The sequence below is a fragment of the Pyxicephalus adspersus genome, chromosome 3 (assembly GCF_032062135.1).
Source record: "Pyxicephalus adspersus chromosome 3, UCB_Pads_2.0, whole genome shotgun sequence".
NCBI classification, from domain to species: domain Eukaryota; kingdom Metazoa; phylum Chordata; class Amphibia; order Anura; family Pyxicephalidae; genus Pyxicephalus; species Pyxicephalus adspersus.
The window spans coordinates 114,306,779-114,332,297 of record NC_092860.1 but is presented as its reverse complement, the minus strand read 5'-3'; the positions used below and the strand labels follow the sequence as shown (position 1 = coordinate 114,332,297).

Genomic DNA, 25,519 nt, shown 5'->3' with positions numbered 1-25,519 from the left:
AGGGAATTTTCTCCACTCCTTTACACAAGGGACAAATTTAAGACTGCACCCTGGAAATCCATACCTGTCCAATCCTTACCTTACCAGGGCAAATGATGCCTGACCCAGGGTGCAATGACCTGACTGTGTGCAGTCCCAGATCCCTGAGTTAGGACTCTTATTACAAGGTACGGTATAACTTACAAGCTTACATGTCTTTATAGTTCATTGTTGATCACTATATTGTTAAATAAAATATGTGAAATTCTGAGAAATTAATTTTTTGCTATATATTTAGACATCATGTTTGTTGAACTACTGGCGCCACACAAAAAAAAGGAAACAAGACACAGGTCTTGAGCCCAAAATAGTTGAATTATAATAATTATAATTTGAATACCAAAGAGTTTCCACTTCCTGCCCTGCTGAAAATAGAACAGCAATACAGGCAAAGATAAAATACTATTTAATCCAGTGGAGTAGAACCTCTGCCAGATTCTTCTTGTCATTGTTGGCAAATATTCCCCATTTTCTGTCGGATGAAATTAATGTGAACAGGAAGTGAAGGTAGATCTCTCTAACTGAGTTTCGGACAGTGGTAAATTCCTGACAATTCTTCCCTACATAGTCCAAAACTGGAGAAAGGGTTTTGGCTTGACAAATATTTTAAGAGGTTGTAGAGGCTTCAGAAAAGTAACAGAATATAATAGCTTATTTTTGGGTGGAGGAAATTCTGCCCTACTTCCTGCTAGAGATTGGCAGAACTTGTGTGACCAGCTCTTCCCTACATTTAAGTCACGAGAACTGTGTTAAATCATACAGGCCTCATACCACTGCCTGCATTTTATTACTGCGTTACAAATTGCAGGCTGAGATATTCAGATGTATTATGGAGAGAAAACAGATATATAGGCAATCACAAGTTACATAGTAAGTCAGGTTGCAAAAAGTCCATTAAGTTCAACCACTAGAAAATAAGGAAATCGGAAATAAACATATTCCAGATATAAAACCCTATGGACATGATTGATTCAGAGGAAGGAAAAAAACCCTGGTATAAATTGCTCCAAAAGGGGAAAGAAATCCTTCCTGATTCCAGAAGGCAATCTGATGTTCTCTGGATTACCAGTCTCTGTTGGCCCAGGGAACATCCGATCCAAGTGGCCCTCGTTCCTCATCTTGTGCATAAAAACTTTTAGAATATTCCTTATATATACGGACTTTTAGTAAAACTGGATAAAATGTGCACCACAAAACTAAGCTCAACCTTGAACTGGCAATTTGTGTACTTTCCTCATCTTTGTGAATCCGCTATTGATGCCCACATATAAAACAGACCTGTCACCCCTATTGTGTAAAAATAAAGCCAGCTTTGTTACTAACAAGGCCATTTCATGATTTAATCATCTCTCAACAATGAAACATCGAAAATAACAGATTCTTTTTATCAATTTAGAAACATCCAAACAGACAAAGTTCATGTTTGCTGTGGATAATCCACCTACACCCCAGTAACACAGTGTGTAATATTAAATAATGGCCAGTGTGAAGATATATTTGTATATAAATGCTACCTGATGTGTCATTTGAAAGGCATTTGGGGAAAACATGCATCTATGTCTCTGGATCTGTCATTAGAGGAGAGGATTACGTAGAGTAAATCCTGATTAAAAAATAAGGTCACATAGCTTGTCTGCATATCACATGATCGAGATCAGTGAATTCGTAATCATCATTTAAGCATTTTGAAAGCTTCTGTCTACTAAAAATATGTTGTGTGTGTGTGTGTGCGTTATAAATATATTATGTATAGTGAGTGAGTGTTTCATTCATATTTGTCTTTTCAAAACAATATTTGCGTACTTTCATCTAAAGGTTTGCCTTCTCTAAGGCTTTGCTTGTCTGGTGTCTGTAGGGGGATTGTAAATTATCACAACTAGTCCTACAAAAACGGCACAATAAAGACTATACTGTTAGATGTTTAAGAAATATGCAGTGCATTATTATATGTATGTAAGTATGTGAATTATGTCTCTAGCTACCATGGTTTATGATTTATCTTTCCCCAGTAGTAATAAACTAGTTAGCCTTTGCCAGTGAACGGCACATGAAAATCAGCTGATAAAATTCAAATCAGAAAGCAAATATACTTTCTGAGTTTTACAGGTTACAAAGAAGGACTGGAGAAGCTGCTTTCTCCTGAATCTGATATACGCCTATGTTTCTATTATGACATGCTATTGAAGGACAGGAAAGTAATTCATAAAGAAAAAGTTTGGCCAGATATGCAATAAAATATCCCATTTTGCAGAGGGTGCATACTATGCAGTTTACCGTGTGTCTGACACAATCATGAGATATATATATATATATATATATATATATATATATATTATAGTGTGTGTGTGTCAAGTCTGCACATAAATGGGTGTTGGGCCAAGATTTTTTCCAAGTCCCCTTGAAATATACAGTGGCTAAGATATATGTTGGTATATAAAAAGCAGTGTATTTACTAGATGGTAATGTATCTGGAGGGTTGGGAGATGATTGGAATAGTCCTTGCAGTCTTTGTGTGCCCCCAGCTTATTGCTGCAGAACCCTTTACATGTGTAAATGCAGGTTTGTCATCTGGGCAGTAAAACATACAAATATATGATTGCCTTTTTCATGAGATTATAATTATTTAATACAGCCATGGTTAGGATTACATGAGTTGCAAACTCAGCAGTTCTCGTTCAGAATAAAAATCTAGGAAAGAGGAATGTAGCAAAGGTCCACTTCATGAGCGTTTCGCCTTTCAAGTGTTTCATGCAGACTTTGTAAACACTGCTCAAGCTGAAATTCTCCAGACTTCTTCCTGTCTGAGGGATGCCGCATAAAGCAGTCATGTCGGCCTTTCTTTCTTCACTTTATTGTCTACAATAGAACCTGACAACATGTACTGACTCCTACTCTAAACTAAAAGCCCTTTTAGGAAAAGGATGAGGACCGTGTGGTAGCAAGGCATAACCACTGGCTAGTGCTGACAGAAGCTGGCTAGATGACTACATGAATACCTGACTCCAGCCAAAATGTCATTTCTTTTGTTTGTCAGATTTTATTGCTGTCTGCGATCCTTTAAGGGAGATTCAACCTCACTCCTAGAACAGGACAAGAAATAAGGAAATGGGACAATACAGACAGCAATAAAATCCTCACACATATTCAGAGCCCTGAACAATTAGAGGGGAACCCTATGACATCCTACTCCTGAAACATGATGCCTCCCGAATAGGGACAAAGAAATAAAATCCTGACAAAGGTAGAAACCCGTTATGTTTCCAATATTATCCCTTAGGGTGGTTAATGATAAGGAGAGAGAAGGCTTAGTTCACCTGCAGAAAATGCTAAAATCGCTCCCAGGGGCCAATGACCTCAGTTCTTATGTTCTCCGTCCCTCGCACACACAAAATGATCGGCTCCTGTGTTTTTTTTTTGTTGTTTTCTTTTTTCCTTCCCAAGAATTGGCTGCAAAGGTCAAAGCCACATTTGTCTTCTAAAGTCTCCTACAATAGACTAAAGTGTCCTGTGGCCTGAAGGTGGAGGGGCTCCACATCTGACTGGTCTATATTTAGGCTGAGCTATATTACATTTCAGTTCTTCGGTTTAGCTAACTGCTGTTTCTATTTTTTTCCATACCAGACCCTGAAATGAGGGGCATTCTGTGTGGTCAGTGAGGGGAGACCACTAAAGGAGCATGTACACACACTAAGGAGCTGTGGAGCTACACTACTGATTGCTGATTGAAGTAAGTATACAGCACCTTTGCAATATGCACAAAGTCTGGCTTTGACCTTGATTTTGGGTTGGTAGATAGTAGGAGACACCCTTATATGTGGGGTACAGGGTTTATGACCTGAAGAATAAAGGCGGTAGTACACTATAAGAGTTGTTTATAAGTTAGATGTTAGATTATAAAAAACACATGCTGCATGGTAATATATTACCAATTAGGACATTTTCAATACTTGAGCGATATATTGATCGAACATTTATTGGGAATCCCATTGCCTGTTCATCCTGAATCAGGATTTGTCCCTATAGGTGGAGTTGCAGGTCAATGAGATCTAATCCCTAGGTTACAGTAGGAGCAGAATGTTGAGGAATCATCTGTAAATCCCTTTTTTCATTCAGAATAACTGATTTCTGTACTATTTTTTTAGGTGTCATTGCTTTCAGACTCTCACGCCACTGCCTCTGTATTTTTAGACGGCTCATTTTATAGAATAACTTTCAGACTCAACGTTCAGTCTTTATTTGCTATAGCAATCCTGTTTGTTTACTGTTCCTTTTTTCTCTTCCATCTAAACAGTATTGTACTCTTGTACAAATGTAAACAGCCTCTACCTCATTTCACCTCCGCGGGCTGTCACAATGTATAGGACAGCGAGGTCTGCACAGCGTCTCGCTCCTTCAGAACCCCAGTGTTAGTGGCCTTGGCTGGCTCTCTTCAGATCAGATTGCCTATGATCTATTTTTAGTAGGCCTTCAGTCAAACTCTGACTACCCATATAAACATTTCACATGATATGAAAGGCTAATGCAGTGCTTTTATATTGTAGACAGGTTAGAGGGATTTTGACTTTTTGTTTAAATTTCATCTGCATTTCACACATTTGTTAGGCAATGTACTAGAAGGATTGGACAAACAAAAGTAATGTGCAAAGCATTTGCTATGAATCTATGAACATGAGAAAAGAACAAGACTAGCAAGAGATATAACATCAGCTCATGTAAAAGCATAGAGCGGCGTTCCTCCAGAGGCTGCTAGGAGTTTTTTGCCCAATGAGCAATTTCTGATTCTCAGGTCCGTTTAAGTGATGCCAATGATTTTTTGGCTATCTCTAAGGGTGACATTCTTCTTATTCTGATATGCTGTGAGCTGTGGTTATGGTAATTGTAGCAGGGGTTCCCTTAGACTTGAATGTTATTTTAATGGTTCTTCTATGATAAAGAAGGACTTTCAGTAAAAAGAAAAAAAAGACACATCTTCATAGGTGTAAAACTGTTAATCCCTCCACAACTCAAGTCCAGTTAGTCTTGCCTCATTCCATCTTCTTTCTGGAGCCGGCTTGAAACTGGGCATCTCTATATTCTTCCTTCTTTTTAGGTCACCGGATCTTACACTGTGCAGGCTTCTTCGTGAAAATGTAAAAGAGCAAATTAAAAAAAATGTGTCATATGCATGTGTGGGGTCCGCACTTTTTTTTTTTTTTTTATTAAAGGAAAGCCACTTCTGTTCATGTCCATTTTAGCCACGCTTTTATATAAAGTATAAATGTGGTGATAGGTCTACTATAATAATGTTGAAAAAGGCTGTCCTAGATAATACTGAGTTATCATCTTACTTCCACTTTATTTATGGTCATATCACTTACTTTGCAATCTTAACTTTCAAAGCTTCATAACTTACCATCTGTTCATTCACAGAGCTTTCTACTTTGTCAAGCAGAGAGAACTTCTTAAGTAATATATACAGGCTGCACACGGTTAGCATAGGCTGTAAAATGTTGGCTGCGATGTGTGTACCCCAGAAGATATACCAAGGATATGTAGTGAAATCTGCTCTTTTTTTATAATTATTATAAATCAGCCCCATGGTGTTACCTGATTATTTTAATTGTACAAAAATTAATGTTAAAAATGTGTGTTGCATAATAACTCCACCTAGTAATATTTATATAGCAAACCCACTATCATCAGAGCCTGTGCTGTGCCTGTCCATGACTGGTGATAGTTTTCTGTTTAGTGATATGGGGAGTATTTGGATGATAAGGATTCTGACAATGCTAAAGTGTGCTTGCTTAATCCAGAAAAGCTCCCTCCCTGCCTGTGTTTGGTCCATTTCCATTAGCAGTACAAAAAATGTCAAAAAGTCAGAGTGAATACTTCCTTAAAAAAAGCCAAAAAATCTTGTTTTTCTATGCATGATTTATCAGTGGACCTTTGCAATATGTCTGCTTTATCTTGAAATTATTTCTTATCACAAATCCAGCCCTAGAGGTACGCCTGAGCTTTGCCCTGACCTCAATGCCAGAAATGAGAGGGGAGCAGAACAGTAGCTGGTAAAGATTACACATAGGAGTTTGTCTTACACTAGGCTGTAGATCACCTATTTTTCTGACATTCATTAAATTTCAGTAGATATTTCTACATTGATGAAGTGATGAGGAATATATGGTGAGATCATGAGCACCGTGCCAGCAGTAGTACAGCTATTCATTATCCACCCATGGCAGGTCATGACCCAGCTATGACCCAGACAAGAAGATGTACCCTGGTCTTTCAGGCTGGGAATATACCATCACATAAAAATTTGCTATCTTGTTGCTTACATATGTATGCTTATATATGTAACAGTTTAAGTATTAGGGCCAAATGCTTGTTTTAAAATTTTGTCAAAAAATAAATAATAATACTCTGGTTTATTGATATTATTAATTACCAGTATTTATATAGCGCCAACATATTATGCAGCGCTGTACATTAAATAGGGGTTGCAAATAACAGACAGATACAGACCGTGACACAGGAGGAGAGGACTCTGCCCTGAAGAGTCTAGGAGGTGGGGGAAGTAACACACAATAGGAGGGGTGGTAAGTAGTGAGGGTTTTAAAAGACAGAAGATGATTGGTAGGTATTTTGAAAAAAATGGGTTTTGAGTGCTCTTTTAAATGAGCAGAAAGTAGAAGCACGCTGAATAGGACGCGAAAGACCATTCCATAGAGCTGGGGCAGCTCTAGAAAAGTCTTGGAGCCGTGCGTGTGACGAGGTTAAAACTGAAGAAGTCAATAGTAGGTCATTGAAGAAGCGAAGAGGTTCTGATCAAGATTGTGAGGCCCAGCGTTGTCCACAGGTCTTTTGTTACATGTAAGCTAGTTTTTGTTAGAGGCTGTATTGTCTCTCCTCTACCCTCTCTGCTCTGGGAACCTCTGCTGGGTAAAAAGGCTGTATATTGACAAAATCTTTTAATATGAGTTTCATGATACAGGGGTTACAATTCAATATATTGCAATACCAAAAGCAAGTTGGTAAAATATCACTTTTTAATATGATTTTAGAAAAACTGCTCTAATATAAAATGAACACACAACATATGCTTAAATATTGGAGTCCTTGTGCAATCACTAGAATAAAACAGTGTTATCTGCATTTGTTTATTTGTAAACATCACATAGACATCATAGCACTACTTTTTATGCAATTCACTGAGCAAAGGTCAGGAATTATTTGCCTTTTTTTGATTTTTCCAGGTTTTTTTTTTTATTAAGCAACACTACATATTGTCCCTGTATCATTCAACATCACGGCACTACTTTTTGTGCAAATGCTGATCATAGGAATTAACATTAAAAAAATGTATAACCCTTAATACAATGTTACATAATATAGCAATATAGTAAAAACCCCAGAGGAAGAGATACTTCCAAAATAGGCTATTGCCCAAGTTGCCAAAGCACCTTTGGCAGGTACATAATTTACATTTGTAGAGAAAAGAGAGTTTTTTTAGGCAACAATATATAACAAAATTTATTGGTAGGTAAGATAACAACAATAAAACAAAAAAAAAAAAAACTGGTATGGTTTTCACCAGAATTCAACTCTGGTGAAAACTTTTAAGATAGTCAAATATATACAAATAAATCTAGACAAAAATTGTACTGACCTAAGCACAACTACAGAATAATAAATACAGATACATTTCCTAGCAGGTTTAATTGGTATTCAACAATGAGTAAGTCAGTCTGTCTCTGGGCCAAACGCGTTTCACTGTGTGGCTTCATCTGGGGACTGATAAGAAACTTTAGCTAGGTTTATAATTGTGCTTGAGTAACATATTGGTGTGAGAAAAGAGAGGTTGGAGTGGTTGAGAACGGACTTGAAGGTATACATAAGTATTAACCAAGATATAACAAGAGTCTGATAGTGGAGATGCAAATGGTATTTTTTAGTGGTATTTTATGTATAGAATATGCAAAAAAGGACGAGTTTGATACCAATAGGGTGACACTGTATCTTTAAAGTCAGACTAGGTTGTTTTATTGTGCTATTTAGACTTTTCTGTGTTTTGCATTTTTTCTCTGTCTATCTATCTCTCTGCAAGAAATGCTATCTCAAGGCTTCAGGAGCATGCATCATTTTTCTGAAAGAGCAAAAGGTTGTGCATAATGAGGCAGCAGAGAGCCTTTACATTTAGAATTTAGGTTCTCTGTCCTGCATAATCAGAAGCTCAGACCTTCCCATAAAAGAAACAAAGACAGTGGCAAGGAATTCCAGTGTAATTATTTTGTTCTAATATTGCTTATGTTTGTGTCTATTAGGGTTCACAGATGGGTCAAGGGCTTTGGAGAGTCGCAAGAAATCACCAATTTCAGCAAGGATATCTAGATCACACCTACCTGACCACAGATAATGACAACAATATAAGCAATCGAAGACATGCCCAGGGTGGCATAGATCTCTACCATCTGCTGAAAGCTAGAAAAGCAAAAGATGAACAAGGGTTTATTAATCTTGAAATGCTGCCACCGGAGCTAAGCCTTACTATTTTATCCTATCTTAATGCCACTGATCTGTGTTTGGCTTCCTGTGTATGGCAAGACCTAGCTAATGACGAATTGCTTTGGCAAGGGTAAGTAAAATTGTGTAAATTAAACGTGAAAAAAACAGTGATGGATTTGGAGTTGGAAACTCCTTGATAAATATGTGGTCCATTTGACATGGCTTAGGATATAAACATTCCTGTTCAAGTCTAGTTAGTAAGACTATGTGATATTCAGAAGTAAGATTGTGTTTTTGTTAATATTTTATAGGAAATTAGGTAGGAAATCCAGCTCCTTCCACAATGGAGTTGGAAAAGAGTAGATAACTACACCCAAAACTGGAAAGGCATGGCTACAACCGTCCAACCTGGCCCTGTGGAAAACAACTGCTTTAGTGCTACTTGTAATGTCAGATGTGCTTGTAGACATATTTTGTAATTGAACCATGTATAGGAACCACATGTCCCTCTATTGCAATAATGTCACATTGAGACAACAACAACAACACTATTGCAAAAAACATCATGTTTGTAGATTGTTGGGGACACATCAGAGGAGATACAAATTTTGTGTGGGCCACTGTGGATCTTCGTCTGCCACATTCCCTGTCCTGTGCTTCCTTTCATTAAATGCCATGCTTTTCACAATAGGTCTGATTTATTAAAGTTCTCCAAAGCTTTCAATGGTGAACTTGAGTGAACCAACAAATCTTGAATGGATTTCATAGAAGTCATTTGCTATTTGTTATCAAATGTTTTCAATCCTGGACCAAATCCATTCCAGGTTTGCTGGATCATCCAGATTCAGCGATTAAAGTGTATTCTCTCCAGCCTTGGAGAGCTTTAATAAATCAGGCCCCATAAAAGAAAATTGTATTCAGTGTCAACAAAAAAAAATTAGGTATCACAATCTTACCATTGCACTGTATAGCCCGCACACAATTTTTACAAGCTCTTCCGCCACATATGATATACTGTAAGTAGCAAAAGGGTATTTCATAAATTTGCAGAAAAGCGAAAGGGGTCATTATTGGATTGGTAGGCATTTATTTTGAACCATCCAGAGCCTGGCCCAACCCTGACTCCCCTTTATCTTTTAAGAACAAAGCCCAGCATTGGCTGTTTGTGATTTAAGGAGGGTGTTAATACTGTTTGCATACTATATAATGAAGCAATAAATTTGCTGGATCTCCAAAATATTTATTATTTGCAAAGCAACCAAAATTCAATTTAGGCCATTGTTGGCATTTTTATTTATTTGCAGTTGTACTTAAATTTTTGTGGTGTTTGCTAATTCGTCCTATTTATTTTGCCTTTTTTCGTTATAGAGTTTTTCAGCTTGTTTGTGTCAATAAATTGTAGTTACATGTGTGTCGCATAAGTTTTTTTTTTCTTTAAACAGGCTTAATGCTTTCTGTGTCACAGTGGGTCACAACTTTCCTATAATCCTTATAATCCACAGCCATCTCTTCTTTAATATGGGGAAGATGGTAATAGGCTAAAGGTAAAGCAGACCTAAAGTGAAAAACTAAAAACCACCAGGAGGTAGTACTATTTGTCAAAAGAGACATTCAATGTCTTTTTTTTTTTTTTTTTGTCAACTCACTTCCTGGCTCCTTCTTCATTACCCATCCACACGCAGAGTCAGAGATAATGTAACACTTGCAGGGGTTACTTTGTCCAGTCAGTGAGGAGGATTGTGGTCTCCACTGTGGAGCGGTAAGGATGGAGCCTGCATGGATGACCTGCCTGCCTGTTGCTGCATCGGTCATCTCTGCAGGACAACTGTACAGGGTAAGTCTGTGCCATAATTGTCTGTTTATGGCATAAGCTCACCACCCACCAACAAGTTTTGTTCTGCTTTAGGGTGATCATTTTATAGTCCAGATGTTGGATTCAATACAAACAGTGATAATTAAAATGCGGGCATTCATGATCAACATTTGATTTATTTATTGATAGACTTTTGATAGGGAATGCCGGAATGCCATTTTTTTTTCTTTTCTGAACATTTGCCTGGGAATTACCTAACAATTATTATTATAATAAGAATGTTTACAATAACATCATTGCACTACAGGATCCATTGGATAGTCACTTTTTTTTATCCATGGAAGAATTTCACACAGATTTTTGCTGGCTTGCCTCCTCCACACCTTTCAGCCATACTAGTTTCTATCAGTCAGACTGCAAAATCCCATTTACAGCATGTTAGTGTGTAGAACACTACAAGTAAACTATATAAAAAAAAAAAGTACCATATGGTACTGTTTGTAACGTAATACCATTTGAAATATTCACAAAAGTAAAAATAAAACCTTACAACAAAACAATCCCTACTGAATGCAATAACAATTCAAATTTAAACTTAAATAATTCTAATTTGGTCTAGCTACCCAGATCTAGCTAATAAATTGTATCCATGGCTGGTCCTTTTTTTTTTTTTTTTTTTTTTTTTTTTTTTAATAAAGTGGGGAATAGAATTGGGGGCAGTTTGATCTGTTTATAGGGCTGTATCAGGGATATTTTACTGTTTGTGGGACAACTTTTTTACTAGACAGGAATTAAAGATATATCTGCAACAGGAAAAAGGAAAACAGTGAGAAGCTGAAAGAAGCTGTGTTGCTTTTGAAGAGTTTCCTTCTCTTACAGTATGGTGAAACAGTTGTCCATTGGACAGTCGGTAGGCAGAAATCTCTGTAATGGAGTCTGGAAGTTTTGTGTATAAATACACTTTAGGTATCCTTTCCAAGTTCAGATATGCTCACATTACTTTAATAAAATGCAAAATGTCTGCAGGCATCAATGAAAAACTTACAGATTTTAATGCAAATCTACATCTGAAAATAGTGCTCTGTATGCTTATTTGCAGAATCTCAGTTGTTACCAATGACATGTAGATTTACCCAACATGATTTATTAAAAAATATACTAATTACATGAATCATAAATACTAGTAATATACAGACTGTGCTTGATGTGAGTAAATTAAACATTATTTTTTAAACAATGTTGTGTATATCATTTTAAACACTTGGGGTTCAATGACCTTTATTTATGTACAGCCATCTGTAATTATTTTATGGCTCCATTAACCTTGGTTTTAACATCATCATAATTGAAAACATACATAAAAAAAACAAACACACTCTCCAGTGACCTATGATCTGTACCTGCATTGCAAGGAAATTAATTTTTAATTATGTGATTAAGTGGACCTTCCACTAAAATTAAAGGTCCGCTTACACATTTTGATTCCCCACCCCATCCCAAATCAACTATTATTAGTAAGTATAAAATGCTTCTAAAAAAAAAAAGGAAAAATTCTAATCACTTTACCATTATTTTTGCCCCACAGTGTCAAGATGAGGATGTGATCCCTTGTTAATACTAAACTGCCAAAATGTCACTAGAAGAAAGTTTTGCAGGAGACTAGGAGTGTTGTCTTGTAAAATTATGCATGCTGCATTCACCAGGAAAGATAGTGACATAACACCACTATTGCAGAAGACAGGGATTAAAGAAGTATAATTTATACCCACTAACAATACATAGTTGGGGAAGAGAGGAATAGGCATAAAAAAATAAAGTTTTGTATATATTTTTTTATTTATGCCTTTAAGTCTCTTTAAGTTTGTTTTCTTTTTTGATGTGTTTATGAATTATACACTTGTGATTTGGCATAACATCAGACAGTTTAGTATAGTTTTCTATAAGATTGGGGAAGAGGCCTAAATTGTGTAGGCAGATCTTCTCTCCTAATGCAATGCCTGTCTACACTAACGCTCAAGGATATTAAATGGCATTCAAAATTTCATGTGCATTTGGATCTAGACAAAATACAGATTGTACATGTGTATGCTTTTCATTTCTTTTGTCTTCTAAAAAAAACTTGGTTGGCCATTAAAAAATAGCTGCTGAAGGAGACAAGCCTGGCCTTCACTTTTTCTGAAACAGTAAAGGTTTTATATTGGGGCACATGGAGGATGTGGGGAACTCCTAAGAATTAAAGAGGGTTGGCGCAGGTAGGTAAGAGGACCTACATGTTTTCAGGCTCTAAATGTAGATGGTTTAGCATACTGCAGCATGGTGCCTCAATGATTAGCACTCTGACCTTTGCAGTGCTGTGTCCCAGGTTCGAATCTCAGCCAGAACACGATCTACATGGAGTTTGCAGGTTCTCCCCCTGTTTGGGTGGGTTTCCTTCAGGTTCTCCTGTTTCCTCCCACATTCCAAAAATGCTGTTACGTTTATTGTCTACCACACAAATTGCCGTTAAACTGTAATAAAGACATATTGTGTGCTCCTTCGAGGAACAGTTAGTGACATGACTACAGACTTGTGCTGTGTAATATGTTGACGCTATTTAAATACTGCGTAGTAATAATAATAATAATAAAAATGTTTACTTTAGGGTGAATCTGTGTTTTGTCCATGCAGGGCAAAACCAGAGGGTTCCCTTATTTCTTTTTCTTCTTCCTGTCAGACTAAGTGATGTAAAGATTATTTCATCACTCAGAACTCCACTGCCACTCTACATTGGGCACTTTCCAGCTTTGCCCTCATTCCACACACCACCCTAATTTACAAGCATAATGATTAGAGTTTCAACTTTCTAAGCTGCATTCTACACCATGTTTCTTTGTAGAGATACAAGCACTTGGCTTTCTTTTGTGCTTTGCTTCGTGGATTAAAAAAAAATGTGCAAAAGATCACTGTTAAACCATAAGTAACCCTACTATTATTATTATTATTATGATTATTATTAAACAGAATTTATATAGCGCCAACATATTACGCAGCGCTGTACAATAAAGAGGGATTGCAAATGACAGACTAATACAGACAGTGATACAGGAGGAGAGGACCCTGCCCCGAAGAGCTTACAATCTCAAATTGTAGATTCCCCCTTAAACAAGAAAGTTGTCTCTTAGGTTTGATCAACTAGTTTTGAAATTGTAAACCCATGTGTTGCACTAAAGTAGTGTTATATCATGAATGTCTTTATTTAAGAAGCATCAGGTATTAGTATGTAAAAATCTTTCAAAAGCTAACACGATTGGGACTATTTATCAATGCTTTTTTAAAAGATTCACCCAACTTTATCCAAAATTAGTACCTTTATGTTAGTGAATCTTGGATGAAACATAACTGAGTAACATTTAATATAAAGTGAAGTTTGGCATTGTCACAGTTCTCACATATAATTCCTGACAACCACAGAGGTTGATTAATGTAATCCTTTGTACGGTATCATATGTAGATAGTAATAGTTTAGGTTTGGGAGGTTGCCATTTCTCAGAGAAATTCAACTAATAAATCTCCTTCAAAAAGTACCCAAGTCTAGATGCAAAACATATCTTTAATTTCTAATGGCAGCTATGCCAAACTGTTGGAATGACAATCCGGAAAGAAAGTCCCTAAATTATTCCACATGTCTGACTGTTAAAGATTAAAAAACATAAATAGTGTTTTCACCAAATAAGGTGTAAAATATTATTTTCTAATATTTTAATCTCGGCGATTAAAAATATAGTTGACAACTAGGCACCTACAGCAATCCTTTATCCCTCGGTATATGAAGCTAGCTTCTAGTACTTTAAACGTCTTTTCTGTTTCTCTCTTGCTATAATTGTGTGGTACTGACTTAGTGGAAACTAAGATGAGACAATTCTCCTGAGAGGTCTGTGGTTTGCAGCTATGATCATAGGTAAGAACAGTGAGAAACTGTATTCTAAAAATACACAGAAAAGCCCTCCATATTATCTGAGAGGTGTACGTCAAAGGTCAATTATGTCAGGCTAGAAAGCACCAATACTGAAGTGCTCGCTATGATTTGAACCCACTACTCAGATTACCAAAGTGATTGATGTGAAACATGAATGATTGGATTCAGATGTGGCTTAAATACCACAATATATGCTAGATTTATTCATAAGAATTCAAGAAATGTCTCTGAGAAGAGGGCTACCAAGTTCTGGGTAAAAGCTGGAAGCATTTATTGGAAGGGACACAATCATTGGAACTGGCATCATGTTTAATCATAGTATTAAGGGAAGAAGGTTTATCATACATATACTGTATATGTATAGGTTCACGCAAATCTTTTTCTTTGAAGACACATCGGTTCAGTCATTTTCTTTAAGTGTCTGTGGCTTCTACCACTTTACTTTAGAAGAAATTTGTTTAATACAAGAGAAAAGGGAAGGGCAGTTACTGTTTCATCTTGTTGGATATTATTTTATATTAGCTTGGCCACACTAACATGATAAATGTGACTGAATGAAATGGAATAAAGTGACTTTATAAAAAAGTTAAAAGTGCCTTCCACCCAACCCTGCCATGTATACATGTACCCCCATGCACTGAACATGAATTTCTTTTAATCACTGTTGATGATTATTTATCTGATCAGGAAGTAGGGGGAAATCTCCCCAATGGAAGCACGATTCATATTTGTCAAATAAAAGGGGGATTCTCCTGTAGGTTATAGAAAAATGTGCAGTTTCCTACTTGTGTTCATTGCTATGCATTACCTTTACTGTGTATACCCATTTAGTGCTTACTTATTGTTATAATTTGTTACCATAAGACCTCATAGTAGTAAACCCTAAACACTTTCAGAATCTTACATTTGTCATATCTGATCTGGAACTTCACCTATTGTATTAGATCAGATTGTCCTTTTTAAATACTAATTCTCTTGTGTTTGTGTTATAAGTGCACAATGTGTTTTATTTTGTACGCTTTGTTATTGGCAATAATATCACTTCATTTCCTCTGCAGCATCTAAGCACATTATCTAATCATTTGTTTGACTTTAATCATTTGGGGGTTTGGAATAATTGCTTTCAATTCTGGGCCATTTCCACTTATTTTGAAATTGGATTCACAAGCTTTTAGTTATTAATGTAATCTGTAATTGTACAAGGAAGACTTTCATGAAATTTTATTTAAGCACAACTGTCAGGAACTATAAAGACAACGGAAATTACCTTGGAACAGTTATGAAATTGTATTCACAATTAAATTATCTTCCAAAAAATTCATGTTGAGCAACTAAGGATTTAAAAAACTAAAAAATGTTTAAATATTATTTAAATCATAGCATATTTTTTAGTATAGTGTAAATAAATGCCATGCATATTTGTCTAAGCCTGGTATCCAGTACCTGATATTTAACAATTGAATGGTAGTGGGTGGTATTTTCTTCACTCTGCTTTTTTGTATGCGTATGAGAAAAAGTACAGTATATCTAAACTGTAATGTGCAATTTGTCAGTCCTGAGAGATGTGGTAGCTGCATTTATTGTCTTTGTTTCAAATAGGTTTAGAATAAATACTTTTTATGCAAGTATGAAAAATATTTGTTGACCCTGCAAGAATTCCATTCATTTTGTACTTTTCTGGGGACTGAAATTATTTATTTTATTAACTTTCCCTGCAATCGTTTTTGAGCTATAAAGCAACTCCACTCTGTTATAGCAAGGAGTGGATAATTCAAACCTGAATAAAAGATTAGCATGGTAAGTTAGTAAACTTTGACTGTAGGGCAGAAAGTGCGTTAATAGTAGGATCAGAAAAAAAAATGTTACGAAAAAACAAATTTTAGTTTCCTTTGTTGGCTTCCACATCTTTACAAGAGATAATAGTGAACCATGGCCTCTTCTCATCTCCATAACTCCTCCTTGTGCACAGAATGCTCAGAAGTTACAGCTTGCGAATTCTGAAATCTTTACACCTAGCTATTACACCCATTGAATTGATACAACAAAATACTGACCACAAAGAGAACAAAAAAGTTCATTGTTAGGGTCTACTGACATTATAAAGCTAGAAGTTTTGATGGTTAAGGTAAATAATCTCATAGTGCTATGTGATGGAAACCAATTACAAGTGTCATGTCCTCATACATATAACTTCTAGTAAAAGTATATGGACTTTGATAAAATGTGGTGCCTTTAAAATCCATAAACCTTTCCTAGAAGTTATAGTTAGGTTGAATAAAATCTATTAACACAGAATGTCTTCTCATTTCTGTATAACTAATATAATGGTCTAGTTACATTTTTTTCATTTATTCTGCTTTTATTGCTATGCTTACCTTTTTTTTTTTTTTGTTATAAGTACATTTTTATAAGGAGACATCATTTTTACTGTTCCCTATTTAGATTATGCAAGTCCACTTGGGGACATTGTTCTATATACCATAAAAGACATCCGCCAGGATTTTCTTACCGAAATCTTTACATGCGACTGGATGAAGGAAGCCTTACTTTTAATGCTAATCCACATGAGGTGGGTGTACTTTATGTTCTTACCTGAATAAAATACAGATATAAAGATTAGAAAATAGGTATTTATATTGGATAAACATAGTATGTTTTGCCCTATTTGTTTAATTGCTCCACATGTATGTTGTCCAACACATCATATTAATCTTTTCCAGAGCTGCCCTCCTCAGGAAAAATGTCCTGGCTCCTTGATACATGAGGTCTTCTGTGTATGATTCACACGCCATTCTAGGGATTTTAAAACATACATTAATTATTGCCACATTTTTTTGCATTTGCAGCCAGAAATGAAGACCCACAAAATAAATTTCCAGCATTTTTTTACACAACACAACTTAAAGATATAATTACAACAGTTCAGAAAAAAAAACAGAATCACCAAGATCCATAAAGGATCATCCCCCTTCATAAAAACGACTTTCAAACTCATTGGAAAGTGTTTGTTACTACTAGGACCCCCTACAGATCAGACTGTTCCTCCAAACTGGATAGAAGAGCAGATAGGAAAAGTTGAGAGGCTACTAATTGGCCTATGGCAATTTTGAAGCAGATACAGGAATTTATGGCAAGGAATTGTCGCTATGTGCTAGTGACAAAAATATCACATGACTTGTATGGGAGGGTTGCACTTAAAAAAATCAATATCAAATCCTGATTGAGTTTTGCCAAAATGCACCATGAAGATTGTGAGGCCAAGTAGAAAAAGGTGTTATAGTCAGCTAAGACCAAAATCAAACTATGGCCTCAAAACCAAAAGGTACATCTGCTAGAAAGCCAATACAGTTTATCATTCAAAGTATAAAATGCCTACAGTAAGCAGGCAGGTAGCAACGTTTTTATGTGTTGTTTCTCGGCAGCAGTTAAAGGTGTATTTATCAGGATAGAAGGAAAAATGAATAATGCAAAATACATTCACAATTTTTAAGTAAGCTGCCTCTGTAAAAAATGTATCAATGGAAATGTTCACCTTCCAACGTTACAATGACTAAAAGCACACAGCAAAATTACCACACAGAGTTTAAAGAGAAAACGATGACATGGAAATCTGTAGAATGGCTTGAAGATGGCAATCCAGCATTCGTCACCTTTCAATTTGACTGAGCTTGAGCAGAGTTGTAAAGAAGTGGGCAAATATTGCACATTACTATCAATCTGCATGTAACACAAGCTTTAACCAGAAATCTTTTTTGTTTTTGTAGAGGTTCATTTGCATATATTCTAATATGAAATAATTACCAATATATCAAATAAGTACTCTGCTTTAGCTCATTTTAATGGTAACTTGTTACATTCTTACCTTTTTTATTGTTTTTTAGGGCATTGAGTATTTTTTATCTAGAGGAATCCTGGATGATTCACCAAAAGAAATAGCAAAATTCATATTTTATACCAGAACACTCAACTGGAAGAAACTAAGGATATATCTTGATGAAAGGTGAAGATAAACAATAAAGCAAAATTATTCCATGAAAATATATCAAGATCAAATGTAACATGTACCTATTCCTGGATATTAAAAAATAGTGAATAGAGGGTTTGTTGCTATTTGCAGTTTTTATTTGATATATTTCTATGTTGAAAGTGTATTGTAGGCCAAGTGCACAAAGAAGTGACCTTTCAGGGTTTTTTTTTTTTTGACTGTATATTCTAAAGAATTGAAGTGCAAAGCTGTTGCCTACATTTCTTCCTGACCCTACCCCCCAGTATATTTTCTGTTTTATCTCCCGCCAGCTGCCCTGCAGGGTAATGTTTTACTACATATAAAATAAGTAACCAGGAATCCAGTAGCTTCACGGAAACACAATTTATAACAGGAGACTAAAATATCTTGTGGTGGTGGGGGGGACAATAATTTATTACTTTTTATTTTTCTAAACTATGATTGTTATGCATTGTTTTTTGCTTTTTTTATATAGGCGGGATGTATTGGATGATTTAGTGACTCTTCACAACTTCAGCAATCAGTTTCTACCAAATGCACTGAGAGACTTTTTTCGACATATACATGCTCCAGAAGAACGCGGAGAATACCTGGAAACACTCATCACTAAATTTTCTCACAGATTTTGTGCTTGCAATCCAACTCTAGCACGGGACCTTGGCCTTAGCCCTGGTAAGGAGAAAAAAGTGACATGTGTGACTTCTACAAAGTCTTTTTAGACTAGTTCTTAGATTACACTTGGTGGGTATTTACAGTTGTTTAAAATGCTATCATTCAAACTGCACGTCCGTTCACCAAATGGGAATCTGTTTTTTTTTACCCCAGATTTTTTGATTTTCTACTATTATCTACATATTTGAGCCATGTGGGACCTTTCTTCTTGAATCTTGGAGTGCATTTTATGAATCCCTATTTAATGTACACCGCTGTGTAATATGTTGGTGCTATATAAATACTGTTTATTAATAATAAAAATAACAATAATAAATATCTCTGCAGTGATCCACCATTAAATTTCTCCTGTAGTTCTCTTTAGACGTGTACTGTAATAAAGACTTTTCTCTGCTGTCACTGTGCAGGGTAACTGGTCATGTATCTGCCTACTAGCTAGTCTGGGTGGACCTGCTGGGTACCACTTACGGTTCTGGCTGTGTTCAGTACAGCGAATGATGTGACTGCACCTTTTATTGATAATGGCCAGGTTTTCAAAGGCATTTGGTGCCCACTGAGTGGTTTTAGATCCGTTGTGTATCACATTGTAAAAATACCTTTTAAGTTCAACACCTAAATCAATTAGAATATAACTGCCAACAAATAAATCTTATCTGAGGTTACCTGCAAAAGAGAAGGTATGATTAAACTATGGCGCACAGAATTTACATATTGAACAGCAATGGCTAATCACTTTTATTTTTAAATAGAGATAATACAATCCAATACTACCCAATGTAAATGTGTAGTTAAAACCTCAATAAATTGTTTATAGGAACAGCTTGGCATGATATTACATAGAAAACCTAATATATTATATTGCTTTTAACAATAATTGATGGTGGTTGTGTTTTCTTTACTTACTATGTTTAGGACTAAATATATTGGGCTCTATTTGTGAAACAGGGAATCAGACATTCCCTTGGGAGAATATTCCAGGTCCATGTGTGTCTATATCAGTAACTGATTCCCACCAGGGAATGTTGAAGGGATTGTCAGATTTCACATAATTAGAGCCCATACAGTTTAAAATAATAATTACATTCTATTGGCATCAATTTTACCTATAGCATATAAATATTTATTTTTTTATTTGAGCCAGTTCACACTTTCCAATTACCTCACCTCTTATAAAAAAAGAATGTTTACAAAGCCCATTGGCTCAAGATGAAATTTACAACCTGAGTCACAGCAGTGGCTCGTCTGATGGCTTTGTAAGACATTTACGTGATAGGCAGCCTGCCTGAATGGAGAGGATCTCCAGAAGCTCTTTTCTCATGTTATGGTCCTATAAAAAAATGTATTAAAAAATGTTGAACGATGTTTACACAACTGATCTCAACCTATTCTAGTTCCCTACAATGCTAAAGAACTATTTCCTCAGTTTTTTGCTTTATAACAGTGATAAGAGGTTAAGCTGCTAATATGTTTCTCCAAAATAAATATGTCTTCAAGCAGAATGTGCACACACTTCACTTCCCTGTGGGCCGTACACTTATCAGTACAGACATTAAAGCTGCATTTATCAATATTACAAGTATATAGTGTTTGCTTCCCAAGTACATTTTTAGGACCTATGTGTCTTTGTTTTAGAACAGTAATGGAGGCACATAAAGACCTAGCTGTAAGAGAATAAAAGTGAAAACACATGGTGTAGGGAAAAGGTCATATTTAAAAAATATTAGTTGTAAAATAGTGTAATATACGGACAAGCACATGCCGCAGATCATCTTCTGTCACTATGCCAGATTTGACAACCATTTATTCATCTATTTTAAGCTATCTTTTAGCCGTTATGTGAATGTGAGTATCATAAGTCTAGGGCTTTTGATTGTGTAAGCCACAAAGTTCCTGGTACTGCCAGACTTTGTGTATACCACAAATTACTGCCTTCTGCTTTCCTACAAGAGTTACAGTATCTCTCTTCAATGTTGCTTACTGTCCATATGTTTTTGCATTTCCCTGTCTTTCTGTCTTTTTTGTATCATTGTTTTTCAGTTTATGTTTGTTGATTAGGTAGCTCATAAAATGTTATTTTATGGTTGCATTAGAATGAGGCCTGTTGATAAGGATTGCTATGCACTAATATGGTCAGGCAAATATGTTTATTGTAAAATATTCAATAAAGACATAGGTGTCCCAGAGCAATAGTGACAGCCGCTATATCTAGCACATTTGTTATCTACTGTGGCTCAAGCACATGGTTTCCTTGTAAAAGTTGTCACTTCACTTATGAAAAACTTTATAAGTCATGAAGCAAAGCTGAAAAGTGGCTCTGGTCCTGTCTATATTATTGATTACTCTAAAGCTGATGTTTTTAGTAATCAAGAGTCAAACACTTTTGCAGCATACTGATTACATACAGAATTGTTATTGTTTTATCCAACAAAACCAGAGTATCATGACATCACATAACATGCCTGGCACAACCCACAGCAAGTACCATACCTTAGTCAACCTCCTTGTTTAGGGATTAGTACTTACCTTAAAAGTACTTTTTTATATAGGACCCCAAGACATTGCACACACATTCCAGATTCAACCTTTTTTCCTAGATAGACAGTGATTATAATTCACATTGGATATACAGTACTTTTGTTCTCACACAAGATACAACTTCTGTACTCTGATGTCCAATCCATCCACAACTAATTAGCTTCTGATCAGGTACTACATTTAAAAAAAATCCATATTAGAATTAATTGTTTTTTTGGATCAGAAAGCACTAGTGTGTGCTAGTCCTAAAGAGAGCTCCCAGTCAATCTGCCTCCATCCTAAAAATGTTGACATGTTGACATACCTTAGCACCCCAACAAGGAATGCATTTTTTTTACTCCTGCAGTTTGAAGACTTGCATTTTGAGAAGAAGCAGTAATGCATACATATTGTGCATTACTTTTTGTTGTGGTATCAAATACCACATGTTCTTTTAATGTGCTGCCCCATGTACACATATACATAGAAAAATGATACATAAATAGATATTTACATCAAAAAAAGAAGCACTATACTTATCTTTCTGGTGGCCTGTGTCTTGAAATACTGCTGCTTCACTGCACTCCTGCCACTGCAGGGTATTCCACACTTCCTCTTCCTGATGGATTTGATGGTTCCTCCTATTAGGAAGAACATTTGTACATGATGAAGGAGCAGGTATTAAATCCATCTGACTAATGGAATACCTTCGGAAAGCTCCGGAGCAGTAATGTGGTCACCTTTAAAGACACAGGCTGTTGGAAAGGAAGGTTTAGTGCCTCTTCTTTTACTAAGCAGGGACAAGGTCACTTTAAACATGTTTGTTCTTAAAAGATAATTCTTGTAACATTTGAACCAAGACCCCCCACTGGAAACCATTGGCTGGCCAAGCAGATAACCACATAACTAAGTCATTCACTGATTCATACATCGCATAGCAGGAATGGCTTATTAATGGTTGTGTGGTTTCTGATTACATAGTTGTCATCGTATCGCAGGTTCAAAGCCTTTTTCTTGAAATAGTTTCAAATTTGCATTTTATTTTTTTTTCTACTATTCTAATATTATCATTCTAAATTAAACTGCAGTGCAAGTTTGTGTACATGAAGATGGGGCCAACTATTTGAGCACATACATTTATTTAAACAAAAATGTGCAGCATTTGGTGAGAGTAACATTTCTGCATGTGTTTTGTTAGTCAAAGTTTTCCCAAGCATGACTTTGTTGTATTTTCTTTTTGCCAATTTTGTATTAATGTCAGCCTGTTTATTTTTTTTCTCTGTATTTTGTTTAGATGCAGTGTATGTCCTGTGCTATTCTTTGATTCTGCTTTCCATCGACCTCGCCAGTCCTCATGTGAAGAACAAAATGTCAAAGAGAGAATTTATCAGAAACACACGGCGTGCTGCTCAGAATATTAGTGAAGAATTTGTAGGGCATCTTTATGACAACATTTACCTTGTTGGCCATGTTGCTGTCTAGATGCACAATCTGTAGAGTCTAAAACCTAAGTATAGTCCTACAACTGCTCCCCATGGCTGCATTGGAGACGGCATAGATGGGGTTATGTTAGTGCTGGTCATTCTAACCTCTGGCTGCAAACTAATTATGTGTGGTCTCCTTTCTTAGCAATGAAATGATTGCAGAATTATTTTTTTATAATAGTTTTGCTTATCATGTCCTGCACATACCCGTGCCATTAGACTGACTTAGCCACTTATGACTGTTAAACTGACATTACAATGTAGGCCTTCTTCAGGGTGTTGGATTTAAAAACACTAGGTTTTGTTTTTGAAAGCATTGTTTTTCTTTTTTAATATCTTGTAATTTGTACATAAACTAAAGAGATTTATAATCATAATATAAAATATTAAATATGTAAAGTATTTTAATTTAAGTTTCTGTGTTTCTTGCTTCTTCTTGCCTTGAGTGATTTGAATTTTTTTATATATTTTATTAAAAAGAACTGTTTAAAAAAAGTGTTGACATACGTGAGGTATTCCTGCAGTTGTGATTGGGAAACTGTATTTGTTTAAATGATTGAACAATAATTTAGTGTATATTATTTAGCAAATAAAGGGGTTGGTTTATAATAGAAAACAAACACTGCTTTCTGTTGGACAGCTCAATGTTTCTTGACACCACTGCCTGTATTTTACCTATCATTGGTAAATGCAAGCCATGTAAAGCCAAATATTGTGAGATCTCCCCGCTTGGAGGAGAGGTCGTATACACAACTGACAGGCCAAGGCTGAATCTTTTTGGATTGAATATTGCTGTGCATGCATCATAGCTAGTGACATTGTTTCTTACTTATATACATTTTTTAAAGCAGCAATATAGCTATTTTGTTTACTGCTATATCTATCAAGTCTTTCGGAGCACACACAACACCTTGCCTTCCCTTTAAGTCTTTTACTTACCTGTCCCCAATTTAGTGGGATATTGCTGACTAGATCACCCAGCCACTTTTAAAAATATTTTATTCCAAATTTGGAAAGTAATCTGCAATCTAACTATTGGTTAGATTTTGAAGAGGAACCTCTATTGCAAATTCTATGTAGTTAAATTTAATTGCTGAGCACGTGTGGGCCCTTTCTCAGCAATCTGATCTGTGATGTGTCACTGGATCAGAGACCGCTAGGTATGAGACCAGGTACAGCTGCATAGGTCAGAGTCTTATATAAATATTACCGTTGGGGAAACTGGACTTGCCAGTGGTAAATTTTGAATGGGTGGCAGTAGTAATGCCGTATTGCTGTTCTTCATTTTGTCTGTTGTATGCACTCGTTTAAAAGGTCAGCACTTTTTTCATAGGGTTTGGTGAAGCCTATCCAATGTTGAACTAAGTTGTAATATTCTTGGATCCAGACATTTTCAAACAGATCTCTGATCAATTTAGTAAACAATGAAACTTGTTGGCTACAACCATAGTTTTAGAACCACTTTCAACAACCAATTTAAATAAAAATCCTTCAATGGGCATGGGTCAGTCTTCACAGTTTAATATCATTACCTTTTCTCCTATGTAGTCTAAAAGTGCCTCCCTCAGAGGTTTGTATGGTAACTGCTTCTATTGTTTCATTCAGACAGTTTATCTGCCATCATCTAAAAATCCATCTTTAGCCCTATGAGGAAAAATCTCTACTGCCATGGTTCCTTGCTTTTTTTACAGTTTTCTATTTAGCTGTAAATGTTTTTTTTTTTTTTTATAATAAACTTTATGTTGGGTTTCATGAAATGAGAAATGATGATATGCCACAAAACTATGGGCACCTGACATCATCATACATGGAAGGGGATACTCCACCCTAGGAACCAAACGAACTTAAGGGAGTTACATCCTGTACGGGCGTATGCCTGCAGTCTGCATTTCAGGTCAACATACGGTTACTGGCTCCTCAATTACAGGCCTATAAAACATTCCAATGGAAATATTTCTGAGCTAAAAAGGTAAATATTATTTTGTAAAATTGTGTTTTTACTGCTGGCTACCAGCTGATTTTGAAAATTACATATATCCTTGAATGACTTTAATTTTATTCTTTTAACACAAACCCCAAAAACCTTAAGACAGTCTCCTCTCTGAAAAGCCTCGAATGCTCTGACTGTGGCCTATATAAAAGTGTATACAAAACCTAAAAAAGAACTTTACTTCTTTCCTCCCTTTTTTTGATATACCATTTAAAAACATTTGTTATTCTTGTTAATCCTATGAGTAACCTTGTTCCAAGTTAAAAAAAGAAAATGAATGCAACAGCTAAAGATTGGTAAACTGCAATATTTCAGTTTTTTCACTTTACATATCTTTGAATACTGCATTAGATCAAATTTATGTAGGGACACTTGTAGTTTTTATTATGGAATTTGGTCATTTATAAATGTACAACTTGGATGATCTTTGGATCAGTTCCAAAATTTGCTCAAATTGATCAAAACTGTTGATACACAGCCTTTACCCACCAGATGAAACTACCCATCCCAGGTGTTGGGTTCCGACCAGAAATGCATGTAATAAAGCCTATTTTTTAGATATGTG

General features: G+C 35.8%; 1 protein-coding gene across 4 annotated transcripts in view; it reads left to right on the top strand.

The window, feature by feature from the left end:
- Window positions 1-23,377, top strand: part of FBXO8 (F-box protein 8) — a 28,640-nt gene extending 5,263 nt beyond the window's left edge. For all 4 annotated transcript variants that reach the window (XM_072406060.1, XM_072406062.1, XM_072406061.1 and 1 more), the window contains 6 exons: window positions 3,661-3,766; window positions 8,340-8,650; window positions 16,731-16,857; window positions 18,170-18,288; window positions 18,770-18,966; window positions 22,775-23,377. In XM_072406060.1, coding sequence (XP_072262161.1) covers window positions 8,349-8,650; window positions 16,731-16,857; window positions 18,170-18,288; window positions 18,770-18,966; window positions 22,775-22,962 — 933 coding nt within the window. In that variant the 5' untranslated portion in view covers window positions 3,661-3,766; window positions 8,340-8,348 and the 3' untranslated portion in view covers window positions 22,963-23,377. The remainder of the gene's footprint in view (window positions 1-3,660; window positions 3,767-8,339; window positions 8,651-16,730; window positions 16,858-18,169; window positions 18,289-18,769; window positions 18,967-22,774) is intronic.
- Window positions 23,378-25,519: the final 2,142 nt, after the last annotated feature.